This window comes from Lycorma delicatula, chromosome 1, assembly GCF_047948215.1.
Source record: "Lycorma delicatula isolate Av1 chromosome 1, ASM4794821v1, whole genome shotgun sequence".
Lineage (NCBI taxonomy): Eukaryota > Metazoa > Arthropoda > Insecta > Hemiptera > Fulgoridae > Lycorma > Lycorma delicatula.
Window position 1 is genome coordinate 45,252,976 of NC_134455.1, and position 18,091 is coordinate 45,271,066.

At 30.1% G+C, this 18,091-nt stretch overlaps 1 protein-coding gene across 6 annotated transcripts in view; it reads right to left on the reverse strand.

Moving 5' to 3' along the window:
• Positions 1 to 963: 963 nt before the first annotated feature.
• The window catches only part of LOC142317780 (uncharacterized), a 93,980-nt gene continuing 76,852 nt past the window's right edge, over positions 964 to 18,091 (reverse strand). For all 6 annotated transcript variants that reach the window (XM_075354358.1, XM_075354350.1, XM_075354332.1 and 3 more), the window contains 4 exons: positions 16,341 to 16,507; positions 12,538 to 12,797; positions 3,431 to 3,614; positions 964 to 1,393 (listed from right to left, as the gene is read on the reverse strand). In XM_075354358.1, the coding sequence (XP_075210473.1) occupies positions 1,347 to 1,393; positions 3,431 to 3,614; positions 12,538 to 12,797; positions 16,341 to 16,507 (658 nt within the window). In that variant the 3' untranslated portion in view covers positions 964 to 1,346. The remainder of the gene's footprint in view (positions 1,394 to 3,430; positions 3,615 to 12,537; positions 12,798 to 16,340; positions 16,508 to 18,091) is intronic.

The window sequence follows — 18,091 nt, forward strand, 5'->3', positions numbered from 1 at the left end:
CTTTATTCTATATACCACACACTAATATCATAATTACGAACTGGTATTGTATGTTAACAGGTTTATACTTCAAACCTTCTTAACTCCCTTAAAAAAAACACGAACTGTGTTATTTTACTCCAAGGGAGTCAACGGATTACAAGTGCAAATACCGGAAAGTAGAATGTTTAACTACTTCCTAAAGAAACTGAGAGAATAGTTATTTTAAACTGTCAATGTAGAGAGAACTTATTAAGTAGTCCAGAATAGAAAGCTTATAATTTTATAACTTGAATTTATAAATATACAAATTTATATTTGTTCATATAAATTTGAGTATCTTCTATTTTTGAATATTTATATATACACAGAAAAGGCATTACTACAGGCATTTATATTATCCAATAAGGTATTAAATCAGAGGATGATATGTATGAATGTAAATGAAGTGTAGTCTTCAAACTCAGGTCGACCATTTCTGAGATGTGCGTGGTTAATTGAAACCCAACCACCAAAGAACACCAGTATCCACCATCTAGTATTCAAAGGTATTTAATTTGCAAATAATAAGTCTAAATTATAATTAGGTTAGATTTAACTGTGGATTTAAAGGATACAGTGTTACAGTAATGTATTAAGACAATATGTAATTACTATATTGTTAAACATTTGGAATTTTATAAGTTGATAGAATTAGGAAAACACATTCTATTTTGGCGCTCAATGAAGATAAGGAATTTTTCTCACTGACTGCAATATTATTTACACAGATACTTCTGTGATAAAGATAATGAAATGAAGGTTTAGTTGTATCACCACAATGGGAATGAATAAAAAATTTCACTAATTTCTTTGGGAAGTTTAAGACAAAAACAAAATTTTGACTTTTTTATATATCAGGAAAAGAGTTATTCTTTACTGAGATCATTTTTCAATGAGTACTACATTAAGAGGAATGGACACAGAATAAATAACAAAAAGAAGTTTTATTATGTTTTACACATATATATTTACAAGAAAAAACCTGAAACAATATATAAACAAGCTTATTGATTAAATTACACAGTATGTAAACATATATCATTCATACTATTTATAAAATTATGAAAGTAATTTTACATACCTATCTGACTAGTTTTGTCCATTTGCACAAGAAATTTTATAAAAATTACAATGTAAAATAAATATTTCCTTTTTTATCAAATACATAATTGATAAAATATACTTTTTTATTATGATAGAAAAAATAAATACAACCAAAATGTTTTAAAATGAAAAAATATTTTCACAATGTTCACTGAAAGTTTAACAGGGAAACTTTTTACTATACAACTACTCTGTACACTCTTTCAACCAATGTACAAAATTCAACCAATGAAGAATGGGCGAAAAGGAGGAGGGAAAAATCCTATTCCTGTAAAAATCAATAATGTTCATGCGTTAGAAACAAAAAATCAACCACTTTATGATCTTCACACCATATAACCCTCCCTTAAAACTGTAAATTTTTTAACACAAGGAGCAAATAGAATAAAAAAATATATACAAAATTGGATATAATTTTCTAATGATGGCAAGAAAAAATTAATATAAAGAAAATAATATAAGAAAAAAAAATTTTGACAGATAAAAAGGTAAGCAAGAAAAATGAAAAGAAGTAACACATGAAAAGAAGTTACTACAGTCTAGTCTGGTTAATGAAAGGCAACATCACATTTGATTAAGTAATTATGTAACAAACCATTGCAAAAACCTAAAATTAAAAAAATTAATTTATTTTTTTTTTTGTTTAGAACTTTTCAAACAATGAAGAAATGTGTATATTATAATAGGCAAAACTTTCTTTTTTTATTAAAGAATTTCAAGTAAATTTAAAAAAAACTCACAATTCCTTGAAATAACCATAACCATATCACAACACTAACACAGTAAATTACTCTTGTGTATCAGTGTCTGCCAAAACGAAAAAAAAAGTGATTGCCAAGTTAATAACTTGTAAATTTTTTTACTATAATGCTAAAAAAATTTATATCTTAATTTTAAAATATTTTTATTGTAACTATACATAGATTATATGGTCCCATTTATTAAAATGTAAAAATTTGAGATGTGAAATAGTTATTGAATTTATTTTGGAACAAAAAACATATATTGCTTTAAAATATTTTTTTATTTTCTTAACTTTAAAGTATTCATTGATTACTAAACAAATGCTACAACAAATTCATGTTATAATCAAATGGCATTTATACAAATGTTGATAAAACAGCTTAAAATTTAAATAGGGTTTTCCTCTAAATAATGGTAATTAGTTACACCTTAAACTTGTGTGTTTCCCTTCAGTAGCCAGAGTTAAAGAGAAAATATTAAATTCATTATTATAATAAAATAGAAACAGAACAACATACGAATTTAAAAAATAAGGCAAGTATACATTTTCCTACATTGTGCAAGAGATATCTAAACTGTAAAAGAATGCCAATATTTTATTATAGACCCTATTAAAATATTTATTTTAAACTTCCCTTTTGTTTATTTTTGTGATAAACTGAAACATAATGCACTTCACTAAGAACTTGCACTCTTCTCTTAAGTATTTTGCTTACAATAATTTTTATGATTCAACAAAACTAGATAAAATAAATTTAAAACCTGCAATTCAAGGGAAAATACCTAAAATCCAACTGTTTCATTTTAACTCTTGATTTAGGAGTTCAATGAAAATTTAATGGAAGAATATTTAATTATTATCAACAATTGTGCTTTTTATCTACACCAACACATTTAAAGCAATTATTAACCACAAAATGAAATCCTTTTTCACGAAGTTTGAATAATACAATTTTTAAGTAATATCTCATGCAAAGGAACAAGAACCTAAAAGAGCAACAATTTAAAATAGTTTAAAAATTATGAATCCTGACATATATTGTTTTTAAACATCTGACAGGCTTAATATAAGTAAACAAACTAAAAAAAAACACATCTAATCTAATCTAGGTCATGTCAATGTTACTATAGTCTTTCAGTCAGCGAAGATAATAGTAATCACTAATTAAGTATACACCAATTAAGTAAAATTTACATACTAATAAATTTTGTGGTAATTACCTTTAAACAAGGTAACTAAACAAAATATGTAGTGAGAAATCAAAGCTGTTACTCAATAGGTATATAAATAATAGCAATTGATATTTTCTTTTTGTCAGTGCCTACAATATATAGTTCAATATCCTACCTATATCAAATAATTAAATAAGCCTTTAATGAAACTTCCAACATCAATTAAAGTTTCAGAGAGAAATAATTTATCATATGAAAATGAAGAAATTTTAAATTAAATAAAAGAAAAAAAACAGAAAGAGGCTGCAGATAATATTGCCGACTTCAGCACTAAAGAATTTCACTTAGAAATTCTTTCCTCTTCGGAAGGGTGGTTCAGGTGACTTACGTGGTGAGAATGCACGAGGAATTTGTGGTCTGAAGCCTCCTCTAAATGGAATAAATGGTGGTGCTCTCATTGCCATAACAGGAGGTCTAAAACGTGATGGCATTCCTCTAGCGGATGGGTGTGGTATACCTCTTCTCATTAGTGCACTTCCTCTGCCTCTGCCTGATCCAGAAAACTCATCTCTCTGAAAACAATAGACAAATAATTAAGAAAACGAAGCTAAGCTTTGCATTCTATTTGAAATGATTAGTAAAATACTATTCAGTTTTAGTGTATTTAAAAGCAATGCAAAAAAGAAAAGAAAAAATTTTTTTTTTTTAAATTATTCAGGTACTGAGATAACCAAACCCAGCAAACACTTATTATTCACATTCAGAAATCATGAAGCCAAAAACTGCTTCAACCCTGCTCAACTGCTAAAATTCACTTTACATTTAAGATGATCCATGTTCAAGAAGAATAATGTTTTTGAACATCCCACAATTCCAAGCTATTTAACATATTTCTGATCCCCTTCCTAGTTACTGCATTGTCAAATTATCTTTAGTAGTCTACAGAATATGTAAATTATACTTGCATATTCCTGAGAGAGCTTTTGTGTTTGCTGTGTATGGTGACCTATATTTGGGGAATACAATTATGATTGGGTAGAATTACAGTAAAGTGAACTGATAAAACAATGTTACTTCAATTAAACAAAAAACTGTTTAGCAGATTACTACATTAGACAGATGAGTCTTACTATATTCTTGGGTTGATTGTTCTGCATCTTTCCCTTGTCCCAAAACATGTGGCTAAATATATACTTCTCCCAATCTGGTTACATTAACAAAACTGAGACATATGTGCTCTTACAGCAATGAAGAAAAATATCCAGGAAATAAGTTGATAATGTTTTCTTCCGTTTGTTAAAACATGTAAATTTCAGGAGTGAGAATGAACAATCATACATAATGTTCTTTTCAAAAAGAGTTTAACCATGTTCTTACAAGTAGTAGTGATACTTCTCTCAACCTAGATATTATTTTATTGTTAATGGTAAGAAATGTTCCAGTTAATAATACGGCATACTATGACATATTGTCTCCAACCAATTAAGGGCATTGTAAAACATCAAGGAATCATTTGCAGAGCCAAATCTCATGCAAGGAAGTGATCCTCTAAAAATTCTATTAGTGTTCTAGAACATTTATGATTTAGTTATGCTTTAAAAGGAAAGAGATTCCATCAACTTATCAAAATAGTGAACCACTGTTTTACATGATAACATGGTAACTCACCATATAAATAACTGAAAAATATCATCTCAAATGCATTTATTTGTAACTGGAATAAATTTCATGTGACATAAGGCATAAAATAAATGTGACACGTGAGGAGATACATTGCTATTCATCAAACAATACCCGAAAAAATGACATTCCGAAGGGTTCATCACTTGAGTGGTATCATACTTACCACAGCCATGGGCTACTCGGTCAACTGACACCAGATCATCCAGTTTAAGTAACCATGTGTGTATTTTCCCCAACAGTTCAGATTTTTATGGAATTTTTTTTGTAGCTAAATAACACAACCTGTATTTTTTAGTTTTGTTAAAATTGCTTAGTTTTTCTAGTGCATTTCAATATTATTCAATATTCATATATAGCTTGATTTTTTTCCTGCTTAGTCTCCAGGAATCACAGTCAGGTTTTACTTCAGAGGATGAATGAAGGTTGGTATTATGAGTTTAGTCTTGTACAGTCTCAAGTCGACTATTTCTGAGATATGTGGTTAATTGAAACCCAACCACGAAAGAACACCAGTATCCACAATCAGTATTCAAATCTGCATAGAAGTGTCTTTTATAGGATTTGAACATTGGAACTCTCGACTTCAAAATCAGCTGATTTGTGAAGATGGTTGCTCTGCGTTCACTACTAGACCAACCCACTGGGTTATGTATTGCTTGATTTGTGATACAACAAAGTTACTTAAATTGATTTGATCTGAAGCGATTATTAGAACCTTAACCGCCAAGGGGGTCACCAGTGACCGGAAATCTTCAGGGAATCCTGAAGATTTCCTGATTGCGACTCCAGAATCAGTAGCATATATTAATTTGTTAAATCTTTGTTTGTATTTTTGACTGTAATTGGTGTTGTGTTTTGGTGTCATATGCTAAATAAATAAATTACAAATCTTAACATCGAAAAACATATATTCATATTTTGAGATGAGAATGAAAAAAATTAAAAACTGATCCATAATTATTATAATAAGAAATTATAAAAATTCTTTATTTTTGTTTGTACTACTTTGCTTTAATGCTCTGAACACTTTTCTTTGTAAATTTATAAAATTATTGGTCTTCACAGGCACTTCTAGTACATAAATTTTTTACAAAAACTTCACAAATGAGAGCTAGCATCTATCTTCTCTACTGTAATTTCTGTGCTCTAACTAAAACAAAAATGTCTGGAAGACCAGTTATGGGAGTATTAATTCATTCATTTCAAGTAGTTTTTCATCATCCACTTCCATATCAAACCAATATATTACTGAACCTAGTCTCTAATCAAAGGTTATGTGTGCATGATTACATTTTTAAGTTTTGTAATTGATTTTGTGAAAAGCAATAATCTAATTAAAATGATTTATCACTACTTATTTGTTTTGTTGCCATCTGTATCAGATTTGAGGAAAAAGTGGAATGATCATGTTCCTGGCACTGTTTTGTGCTCTGTAAAATGTAAATTTAATTAGTCTTCATAGCTCTAACATCCTCATCTTTTATAAACTGATATGTTACTTTTCAACAAGTTATTTACCAAATTCATATAACTGAAGTGAGGTGCATGCATATTTGATCCTTGTAAGCCCTTTTTGAAGATTTGCTCACGTTACAGATCTTTTGACAATTCAAACTACTTCATCACAAGCACATTTTCCATGGCATGTGGCATGAAAACTGCTTAATGCTTTCCAAAGTCAACCTGATGGTAGTAGAGGTTAATGAGGCTTCTGAAGTTTTTTTATTGAACAGCACAGCGGTCTGTGATAAATTCAAACTTGCTAAAATTTCATAAGTAGTTTAACTCATTTCTGAACTTTGTACATAAAACTGGAAATCATGTTTCATTTATTCAGCTAAGAAATAAGAGAAATTTCAGATAAATTTCATTACTTTCTTTATAATAAAGATAAAACTGGGTTAAATGTGAAGGATGAATTTGATTTTGTCTTATAATACAAATCCTACTAAGTTTGTAGAAAAAAGTATTTCATTTTTTAGCAAGTTTTCTCTTCTTTGTTTTATACTTACTGCTTGAATATGAATAAGTATGGCACAATATGCAAAAGTAAGTCTCAAGTTTTTCATTTACAAAGTTGATATATTCAAACAGAGGAAGCAGGATTTGTTTGTAACACTTATTTGTCTGTATTTAACCATGTAGTAAATTTTTCCTTGTTTTGATTATTCTAGTTCACAAACATATTTTTTATAAATTCTTCTATTTATCTGGATAGTATAGTTGTCATACATTGTTTTTTTATTGCTACCACAAACTAACATATCAATAATAAGGACCTTTTCTAAATCTGCCCTACATTTATAAATTATGAGCAAAACTGGGTTTTGATATATTACAAGAATTTCTCGGTTTTGTCAGCTAAGACCAAGTAGTGTATCACAGTTGGGTCAGTCAGTCAGCCAGGAATTCAAGATAATAAAATAATAGTTAGGGTAAAGTTACTCCAAGATTAAACAATAGCAAGCATTTCTACATGTAACCATTTCTGGTAAAGCTAATTTTATATTTTGCTCAAAGCATAAGTTTACTAAAATAAATTATCATCATTTTCATAGAAATCAATTTTTTATTGTTCAACTTCTGCCTGAATTTTTTGACCTTCAATTGGTTTAGGGATAGATATTTTTTCCTGTGCTAATTGGCAAGTTGTAGTCGTGTAGATTTGAAATTCATTAACATTATTCCAGACCATGATCTGGCAACTATTGCACCAAATTTTTCTCTTAGATTTGAAATAATTTTTAATTTTGATCTCTTTTAATTTTTTTTAATATAAGGAATAGATTCTGATAAATTCAATTCAACGTTTTCATCTGAGATATAAAACACGCACTACACATTTGATTTTATTTTACTCATTAACTTCATTAATTTTCAATTTAGCATTTGTTTCTTTTGATCAAACAGAATTTAATTTCAATTTTATTGGAGATATACAAACATTCATCATATTAAAAATCAAGTCCTCCCAGACTTTAAAAAGTCTGGGGTAAGAATTTTCATATTTTATTGGTGCAATTGTATGAGGTACAGCTATTACTTATGTTTCTTCCCTTATGAATATCAAATAAATATTTTGTCTTACAATTTCCCCCAAATTTCTTGTCCAAGGATTAATTAATGATATGCATTTGTTATTTTTAACTTTTTTACCACTATTAAGAGCTTTTCTCTTGAAACTTGTTTATTTTTTTATTGCGTTTTAGAGTTATCAGCACTTTTTGTGAACATTTTCAAAATATTTTATATGAAAAAGGATTAAGACATACAAGATTCACACGATAAATGCTGTCCCTTAATTCTCCATTTAAAAAGCTTGTTATCTTTACTGGACAGAAAAGAAACACTAAACGTTTATTTTTTCTGAGTGTGTGTTTTAATTACACAGTTTAAATTTATACAAGTCCAAGAGTACAATGTTCAGATCTATACTGTTAATAAATTCATCAGCCACATTAAAAAAGGAATAAGCCTAATAAAAATTAGTTAATTTGTTAAATTTAATTACTACTCACTCTTAGCACATTTTTTGCAAATAGGCTAAGTTTTTTTGTCCTCAAGTCATTTGACTGGTTTGATGCAACTCTCCAAGATTCCCTATTTAGTGCTAATCATTTCATTTTTGGTATATCCCCTACATCCTACATCCCCAACAATTTGTTTTACATATTCCAAATTTGCCTGCAAGCACAATTTTTTCTATCTACATGTCCCTCCTCCAATATCAAAGCGACTATTCCAGGATGCCTTAGGATGTGGCCTATAATAAGTCTGGCTCTTCTTTTAGCTACATTTTTCCAAATGCTTCTTTCTTCATCAATTTGCTGCAACACCTCTTTTCATCTGTCACTTTATCCACCCATCTGATTTTTAACCTGAACCACATTTCAAAAGCCTATAAATCTTTTCTTCTCAGGTACTCAGATCATCCAAGTTTCACTTTAACATAAAGTTACACTCCAAACATATTCTTTCAAATATGTTTTCCTGATATTAAATTAATTTTTGATGTAAGCAAATTATATTTCTGACTGAAAGCTTGTTTCGTCTATGCTATTCAGCATTTTATATCGCACCTGCTTTGTCCATCTTTAGTAATTCTACTTCTTAGAACTTAGGCGGAATAAAGAGAACTGGTAGAAAACCTTGGGTTTCAGACAATATATTGCAGCTGATGTATGAACGTAGAAAATATAAGAATTCTAGTGATTAAGAAAGTAAAAGGAACTATCGATAATTAAGAAATGTAGAAGTGGTAGAAGAATTTTGTTATTTGGGAAGTAGAATTACTAAAGATGGACGAAGCAGGAGCGATATAAAATGCCGAATAGCACAAGCAAAACAAGCCTTCAATCAGAAATATAATTTAAATGTCAGGAAAAATTTTTTGAAAGTATATGTTTGGAGTGTCACTTTATATGGAAGTGAAGCTTGGACAATCAGAGTATCTGAGAAGAAAAGATTAGAAGCTTTTGAAATGTGGTGCTATAGGAGAATGTTAAAAATCAGATGGGTGGATAAAGTGACAAATGAAGAGGTACTGCGGCAAATAGATGAAGAAAGAAGCATTTGGAAAAATATAGTTAAAAGAAGAGTCAGACTTATAGGCCACATTCTAAGGCACCCTGGAATAGTCGCTTTAATACTGGAAGGACAGGTAGAAGGAAAAAATTGTGTAGGCAGGCCACGTTTGGAATATGTAAAACAAATTGTTAGGGATGTAGGATGTGTTACTGAAATGAAACGACTAGCACTAGTTAGGGAAGCAGAGCTGCATCAAACCAGTCAAATGACTGAAGACAAAGAAAAAAAAAGTATTCAACTCCATATAAAAGTAACTGCTTTTATTTACTAGGACTTGAACGCTGGAACTCTTGACTTCCAAATCAACTGATTTGGGAACCTAAATCAACTCCCAATAAACCTTGTTGAAACTATTTAGCTTCATTATTAGCTACAGGTATGAGCAGGCATGTACACAAGCACCTATAAATTTACGGATGCCAACTAATGTGTGCTTGCTCCTTGCAATTTGGTCTGCTAGCATACCACATGCATGTTCGAACATGTATATGATACAAATCTCAGCTCTCAGCAGCATAAAAGAGGGGTACAGGATTAAGAAAGTCAGTCTGGTTTTGAATGATAAGCAAGTGTCTGGTGGCTTTATTTTAATTTTTAAAAGCGTAGTTTCATTGAGAACAATGGTTTTGGTTTTTTTAGTGTGGGGTCAAATGGTGTAACTCTTCCCCTCCCCTCCAATTAAATTCTTATGCAAAATGGATAAATTTGTGAAAAGAAAAGTGAGCCATCTACATCCAGTAAATAGATTGGTAAAAAGACAAGAATGTAGAATGACAGTTTTACCTCACTGAATAGAAAGCCGCCACAGTATGCTGTTTGCTTTCAAGCCCTCTCCAATGAGAGCATGAGCCATCAAAATTAATTTGACACTTGGAAACTAAACATCCAATCATAAAAGCCTTTTGAATTTTTTGAAAAATTACATGCTTTGAGAAATCAACAAGGTTCTATTTGTAAATCAAGCCATACTGATAAATAAGCAACTTATCTAATAATAACAATAATCTTTATTCCACATAGCATTTTCTTTGATTGATCTGTTAGTATCTTATTCATATCTCACAAAACATAAGAATTGAGAGGTGTGCCACACCACATCTGTTAATTCATCAAATTGAATACTAAAAATTTTACTTGAACTTGCTGAATTATCTGATCATTACATAGCATTTAGATTAACTAAGATGTCCAAACCCCATACAATCGCAGAAAACATCATATTTCCTGTTGCAATTGATATGGTCAGTGCTTTAATAAATGTGGAGAAGCAAAACGTTTGAAAAAATCCTGCTTTCTAATGACATAGTATCAAGGTGTATTAGTACCATGGCTGCCAATGTTCATGATCAGATAATTCAGCAAGTTCAAGTGAAATTCTTAGTATTCAATTTGATGAATCAACAGATGTGGTGTGGCAAATATTTCTCAGTTCTTATGTTTTGTGAGATATGAATAAGATACGGGACAGATCAATCAAAGAAAATATGTTGTTTTGCAAGTCAATAACCGGTCACACAACAGGACACCATGTCTTTGATGTTTTATAAGTTGTTTTTTATTGATTGTACTGTGTATGTAATGATGGTGCAAAGGCAGTAACAGGAAAGAAGTGGATTTCTGAAAAAAAATATTAAAAGATCATCTTATACCATCAAGGGCAGAATGGATAGATGGCTTCCTTCACAGACACACTCTTGTCATAAAATATATGCTGAAAAATCTTAAATTCTTTGTAGAGCTGTAAAAATGTTTAATTTCATTAAAAATCAACCATTACAGAATAGGCTGTTTGCTAAACTATGCGATGAAATGGTGAAAAGAAAGTCTTTTTTATACTAAAGTCAGATGGTTATAATATCAGGGTTATTTGTTAGCTCGTTATTGGAATTGCAAGATGAATTAATAACATTTTTCCAGAATAAACGAACGTCATTCTTAACGTTTTTACAAAACAATAAGTAAATGTTGCTGTTGGCTTACTTAGCTGATTTATTTTTGCATTTAAACGATTTGAATGTGAATTTACAAGGATGTGATAAAAAAATTATTATTATTGACAAAGTTCATACTTTCATTAAGAAGCTTCATATCTCGATTATTAACTTCAAAGCAAACATTTTGACATGTCTCCACTTCAAATGAGAAAAATTTGGATGCAAGAGACATTCATCAGTTTGGATAACAAAGTATTTCTCACAGATAAAAAAGATCCCTCAAAGAGATGGGTACTGAATCCATTTAGTGAAAAAGCTGCAGTTGAGATACAGCAGCTCATTGAAATGTTTTCTGATAAAATGTTACAACTATAATTCACATCTGAAGTTTACACATTTCTTTTGCTTGCTCCTGAAAGTGAATATGGAAATTTAGTCACAGAAGCACTGAAAATAATTAATCCCTTTTGCCGCAACTCATCTCTGTGAAAAGGCTTTTTCCCTTTCTGGAAAATCTATTTTCTAGTAGCAGTTTTCAAGTAAATATGATTTCCCTGGAATTGGCATTTGCCCTTATACCTGTGTATCACCGGAATAGTCTTATTGTCCCAAGGATTAAGAAGTGTAAATTTGGTAATTATCAGGCACTGCCCAATAGGTAAAATGTAAATAAAATGTTTATAATGAATGATCTTTTTTCTCATAAAATGATTTCAATATTGTTTATGTTGTAAATTTGTAGGCTAATTTCACGACCCCCAGAGGTTGGGAAATGGTGCTCTAGAGCTAGCATCAAAGTAATGACAAAGTGTTGTAAACTGGACAAAAACAAAGTTTTGCTAATATGACTATCCAAAGTTACTATAAGAAAAGGTATTATTATGCACTATTGCATAAGTGAATATAGTGCTATGGGGAGGAGGAGGAAAGCAACAATTTCTTCCTACATTCATATCCATAACCATAATTTTACAGATACCTGATGATTAACAAATCATGATGTTTTTATTAGTCTTTAAATGACTGATTACATTTATTAGGCTTGTAAACAGATTTCAAAATTGTATCAAAAGATAAAAAAGGTTTCACTGAAACCTGGTCTCTGTACAGTAAGAACCTAAAAACAAAATAAAATGATCATCTATAACTAACAATTTTTATCTAATTAACAGTCTTTTTTTGCACCTATTAATGTTATGTAATATTTTATAGTAAGTCATAAAAAGTAATTTAAATAATGAACATTGCTCCTAAAACAACTAAAATATTTTTAATTATGGCAGCTTTATACCTCATAGAATTCTTTTTCATTAGGCCGATCATATTCATAATCTGGTTTGCTATAGGACTGTTCTTTTCTTTCTGGATCAGGAAACCGTTCCACAGATGAATGTCTATGGCCTCCTCCTGGTCTCCTTTCATCATCCCGCTCTCTGCTCCTACCTCTTCTTTTTCTATCAGGCCCTTCACGCTCTCTTTGTTCTCTATCCCATGCCTCTCTTTCACGAGCTTCTCTTTCAATATTACGAGATGGTCCTATTTCTGGTGAACCTAAACACACAAAATTTTCATAAATCAAATAAGTAATGAAGATAGATTACTATTTAAGACAGATTACAATTTTAACTCTCTTGTTTATCAACATGATTCTTACCTTATATCATTAAAAAAAATTCTCCATGAAAAATTAAAATCATTTCTTACAAAAAAATCAACAAGCAGGAAAAAGAAAGCAAATTCTGTAACATCATTAAAAAACAATAAAAGATGTATCTATAACTACTAATTTTATTTCTTTTTAGTTATATATTGTAATAGGACCAGTGTAACAGATCAAGGTATCTAACTGATTTCTTCCAATTAAGAAAGAAAAATCCAGAAGGAACTAAAAGGGATTCTTTTTTCTGAATAACAGGGGGTTTTTTTTTTAGAAAAATACAATGTTTTATTAGAAATCTCTTACTGTAAGAATTAATTACATTGATTTTATAGATACTAATGTACTATAATACAGAAAAACAACCAACTTTAAGTAAAGGAAATCTTTTTTAGAAGAAATTATTTCTTCTGCATAACTTCATTTAATTATCATTTTACAAATGACTGTTACTTTTAGGTTAATATAATACTCTTACTTAATTTTTAATCTTCTTATAGCCTGGTTATTTCACCTAAGGTATGACTTAAAAATTGCAGCACATATCTCTGCCAGTTTGCAGCCCTCCGCAAAAAAAAAAAAAATATTTCAGTTATTTTTTGTGAATTACTTGTAATTAATTTCTCTAAAACATAAATTAATAAGGATGCACAATCATATTTCAGTTATTTATTGCTTCATAAATATTTTTTTTTCAAATGTCTTGTAATGAATCCCTCTAAAACATAATAAGGATGCACAGATAAAAAAAATTCTCTTTTTTTTTCTTGTTTGCCATTAATACTACTGTTATTGCTAGTTCTACTTGAAGGAAAAAATATATTGTTTCTGTTAATCACTAGATAGTAACAAAGAAATACGAAGTCATAAACTAAGAAAATACAGTACATAAAAGACATAGTAAAAATCTAGCTATTGTGGTTGGGATAACACTGTATGTAAGCCTTTTTTACAATTTGTACACACACACACACACACATATTTCTAGTGCTAGCCACACTAAAAATTCCATAAGGAATTTTTACAAGCAGTACCTGTGTACTGAGCCATTGTCATCACCATGCTCCTCTCCACCTTGATGTTCTATGCTGGTGTTTCTTCTGCTTTCTTTTACATCCAACATTAACATATGTCCACAGTTGTTTTGTTTTTTTTAGTCATGCGGAACCTTTGACACACATTATGATGATTGACTTTTTGTTTCAATATCATATCAATATATCCATCCATGTTCATAACAAAAGTGATATTTTTTTCAAGTTTTTACCCTTGTTAGCTATTCAGAAACTCTTCAACCAGAACTCAATTCTGGTTTGCTTATCAGTTAAAAAGCAAGGTACAAATTTGGCTTAAGTGACTTACGACAAAATTCATGGCATACAGATTTTGAAATCTCAGATCTTCAGCAATCTCACAAAATAGTTAAATGACTGTTAAAATGAATCAATTCCATAACTCTACAACAATTTCATCCATCACTTTTGGGTGTTGAAGGTTGGCCTGAATGAAGATATTCAATCCAAACTGATAACAGATCAGTTAAAGTTTGGCCATCTTTGAAATGCTTCCACGTCTTGTTTGTTTGAGTCAGGCTTAAAGCCTCATCCCCATCTGTTGTTTGTAATATTTCAAATGTTTCCATAAAGGATTTTCTAAGGTAACACAAAATTTCATAATTCACTGCTAAAGTCACAAATTTTAAATGCAATAAAAATCACACAGTACACCAAATGCTTGTTGATATCAACTGGTATGGTATCAATACTAAAAGAAATACTACATTATGGTTTTAATTGGACTGCTGGATAATGTTGTTACTAGGTCTCAACAGCATGTTATACATTTCATTCGTAGCACTGTCTGTTGCACAATTTAAAATGTTAAGGAATTTCATTGGCAAAACTCATAATAAAAAATCATAATAACAAAGATAGTGGCCAATAAAGCATCTGCATAAAATGGCAACAAGATTTATCACCATCTACATCTTATATTATATGCACAACTACATCTTTTAAGCTATTTTTCCACATAAAGAATTTGTCAAATCATGACACTAATTTTTGTATGCTGTCATCAAAAAGTTTGCCGCCAGTTCATTAAGTCACTCATGAAGAGCTTTCTTGACAGTCATTTTCATAGTGATTCCTGCAAAGAAACTCCAATTTTATAAACAGGTGGAAATCACTTAGAGGAAGATCTGGACTGTATGGCAGATGATCAAAAACATCCCTCTGAGAAATTAAAGATTTTTTTTGTGGCATGAGAACATGCATTGCATGAAACAAACACACACCACAAGTCAAAAGACCATGGTGGCAGTTTTAAAATTTTTGAATAAGAGTCAGCATTAATTTTGTCTCTCAGTGAGGTATAAACTCACACAATAAGACTCCATGGCGATCCTGAAAAACTGTGCTGTGCCATTACTTTGTGTTTTGATAGTTTGTTTAAATTTTTTGGCTTTGAAGGGGATTGAGAATGATATGCCACTAAATGGCTTCTTTTTTCTTTTTTTTTTGATTGTCAACATTCTCGGGACCCATCAGAAATTTTACCGTTTAGGAGTCACAATTTCACATAAGAGAGCTCATGAACACACAGGAAATTTATCACTAACTTTGTCTAAAATGAAATGGCATTGTCTTCAATGTCTGTCAATCTGCCTCTCAGCTGTTCAGTAATAAGATTAGGACATCCTGAGCATTGTTTGTCATGGAAAGATGTTTTTCTGCCACAAACTACACTTTTTTCTCAAGTATCCTTTATTCTTATCACTATATATGGCAGTAATTTGATGATGAATTTCCATAGGATAAACACCTTGTGCATTCAAAAAACATATGACTGATTGTACTTCCGAGTTGGTGGGATCTTCAATTTCTTTTTATTCATTATAAACACATGCTAAAGACCCATGCTCCATATAACTACAAAATCCCTTACAGTGCTAGCAGAACAACTAATACTAGCTGGCCTTGATTCACTGTTGAGTGAAGCTGCATGCTTGTGATGAATAAAAAATTATTTCTTTCTGGACAACCATAGTATCAACTAAGACTGTATTAACAAATTTAAAACTAAAAATATATAATGCAGTATTTTATATTTTGATGCTAATGCTTGAGGTGTGCGAACTTAGTTTAACTGATAAATGTTGGGACTAATATAGTAATATAATTCAATATTTTAAAAATATTCAATATTTATCAAAATTTAATCTTTCTGTGAAATTACAATCAGCAAGTAGAGGCAGATGTGATGCCTAAAGAAGTGAACAGGTTATTTGACAAATCCCTTCTGAAAAGAAGGGATTTGCTTTTATGATTTACAGTGTTTTTGAGATAAACAGGTTTCAATGTGCCAAGAACACTTTTTTCAAGGTACCTGATCATGACAATCTGTAAATTTGAGGAGTAAAAAAAGAAAGGAAATACCTCTTCTTCTATCACGTGGAGCTGGTGTTGGTCGTGGTGGTGGTGAACGATGAGGACGGTGTCTTTCTCTCTCAATTTCATGTCGTTCTTTATCCCTTTCACGTTCCCTCTCATCATGTCTATAATGAGGTTCACTTCGCTTTTCAGAAATCCTTGCACGCAGATCACTACAACATTAAACAATTTATTTACAAAGAAATCAAAGATTATGATAAAATATAAAATTTTTATGGTAACAAAAACAAAAAATTTCATTAAAGCTAACCATTATTTAGAAAAATATTAATTTATTACTCTTTTAAAAGTAACAGTATTTAAACAGTTTTTAGGCAAGAGTAAAAAATTAAATTCTGAAAACAGAGACACTAACCATTTAACAGTAATATTCCAGTCACCTCATGACCTAGGAAAGGTATGTGACCATTTAGTCCTTAATTAATACAGTATAAACACAGAAATCAAGAAATGACACAGTGGATTTATTTCAGCATTAATGTTTTAGCTAATGGTAAGGACAATCAATTCATTATAATAAAAGTTAAAACTATATTTTATAGCATTTTTATATGATAAAACCCATTAGGAGACATACCTTACTTGTATTCATATTTAAAATGCAATCCCATGTAAAACATAATAGGAGCTTGGTGGATTTTACCAGTTAAATATGATATATCTTGTTAAATCAGACTTAGTGCATTTTGTTAGTTATCATGTGTAGGTCACATTGAATTTAGCTTTAACAAAATTAATGCTTTTATTCCATTAACTGATTATTCACTTTACATAAAAGTTGATGTCTTTATTGCCACAGAAGTTTTCATAAATTACTTTTTGAGTTTTGATGTAAGTACTGAATTGATGAGCAATAAAATATCATATGAGAATGAATAAAAGAAGAAAAAATAGAAAAATAAATGCATTTTTTTATAGCTCTTAAATATAATCGAAGACCTTTACAACTTACAATTAAGTAAACATGGTAAAAGAGAAAGAATTTCTTTAACATGTAAATTAAAAAAAAAACTGCTTTCTGAATTTGATTAGGGCTTGATTGGCAATAATCATACATCTGCTTAAAACATCTCAGTCATTTTATGAGCAACATTAATAATGAAAAAAGTAAATAACTTTCAGAATAGTTTGATACATCACTGAATATAGTAAATGTCCAAGCTTCATTCCTGCCCAACACTTAGATTTCCGACATTCTCACTAGATGGTATGGCCAGTGAGTAAATTCAATTAGCATGGAGTAACATACTGGTGCAAATTGTACTCTGTGTTGTTTATGGTTTTATGATTCCAAATCGAGTAATACTCTTCAGTGACAACTCAAATAAATATTGCATAAAATATTACTAAATAAGCAATCACCTCAAAGATAGTCTGTTAATGCATGGTACAGAAAGTGCCTACTATAATGAACCTTGGTACAATGGACATAATAGACTACCAACCTGTAAAATAAACAGTGCCAACTTTCCTACATCGTGTCGAATTTATGGTAACAGTGCGCCGGATGACACATTACATTATTTACATTATAGTGCAGTGCATGTTGTGATTGAAAAGCAGTTTTCAGGTGTTAATTGTTCTTGTTTAGTTAGTACAGACGTATTAGTTTTATAAGTTTATTTTTTACCAGGATATATATATATATATATAATTGTAAATTGTTTTAATTTGTTAGTAATTTAGGCTTTGATTCTTTGTTTTTAAGATGTCTACGGGCATTTGTCTGTATGCCA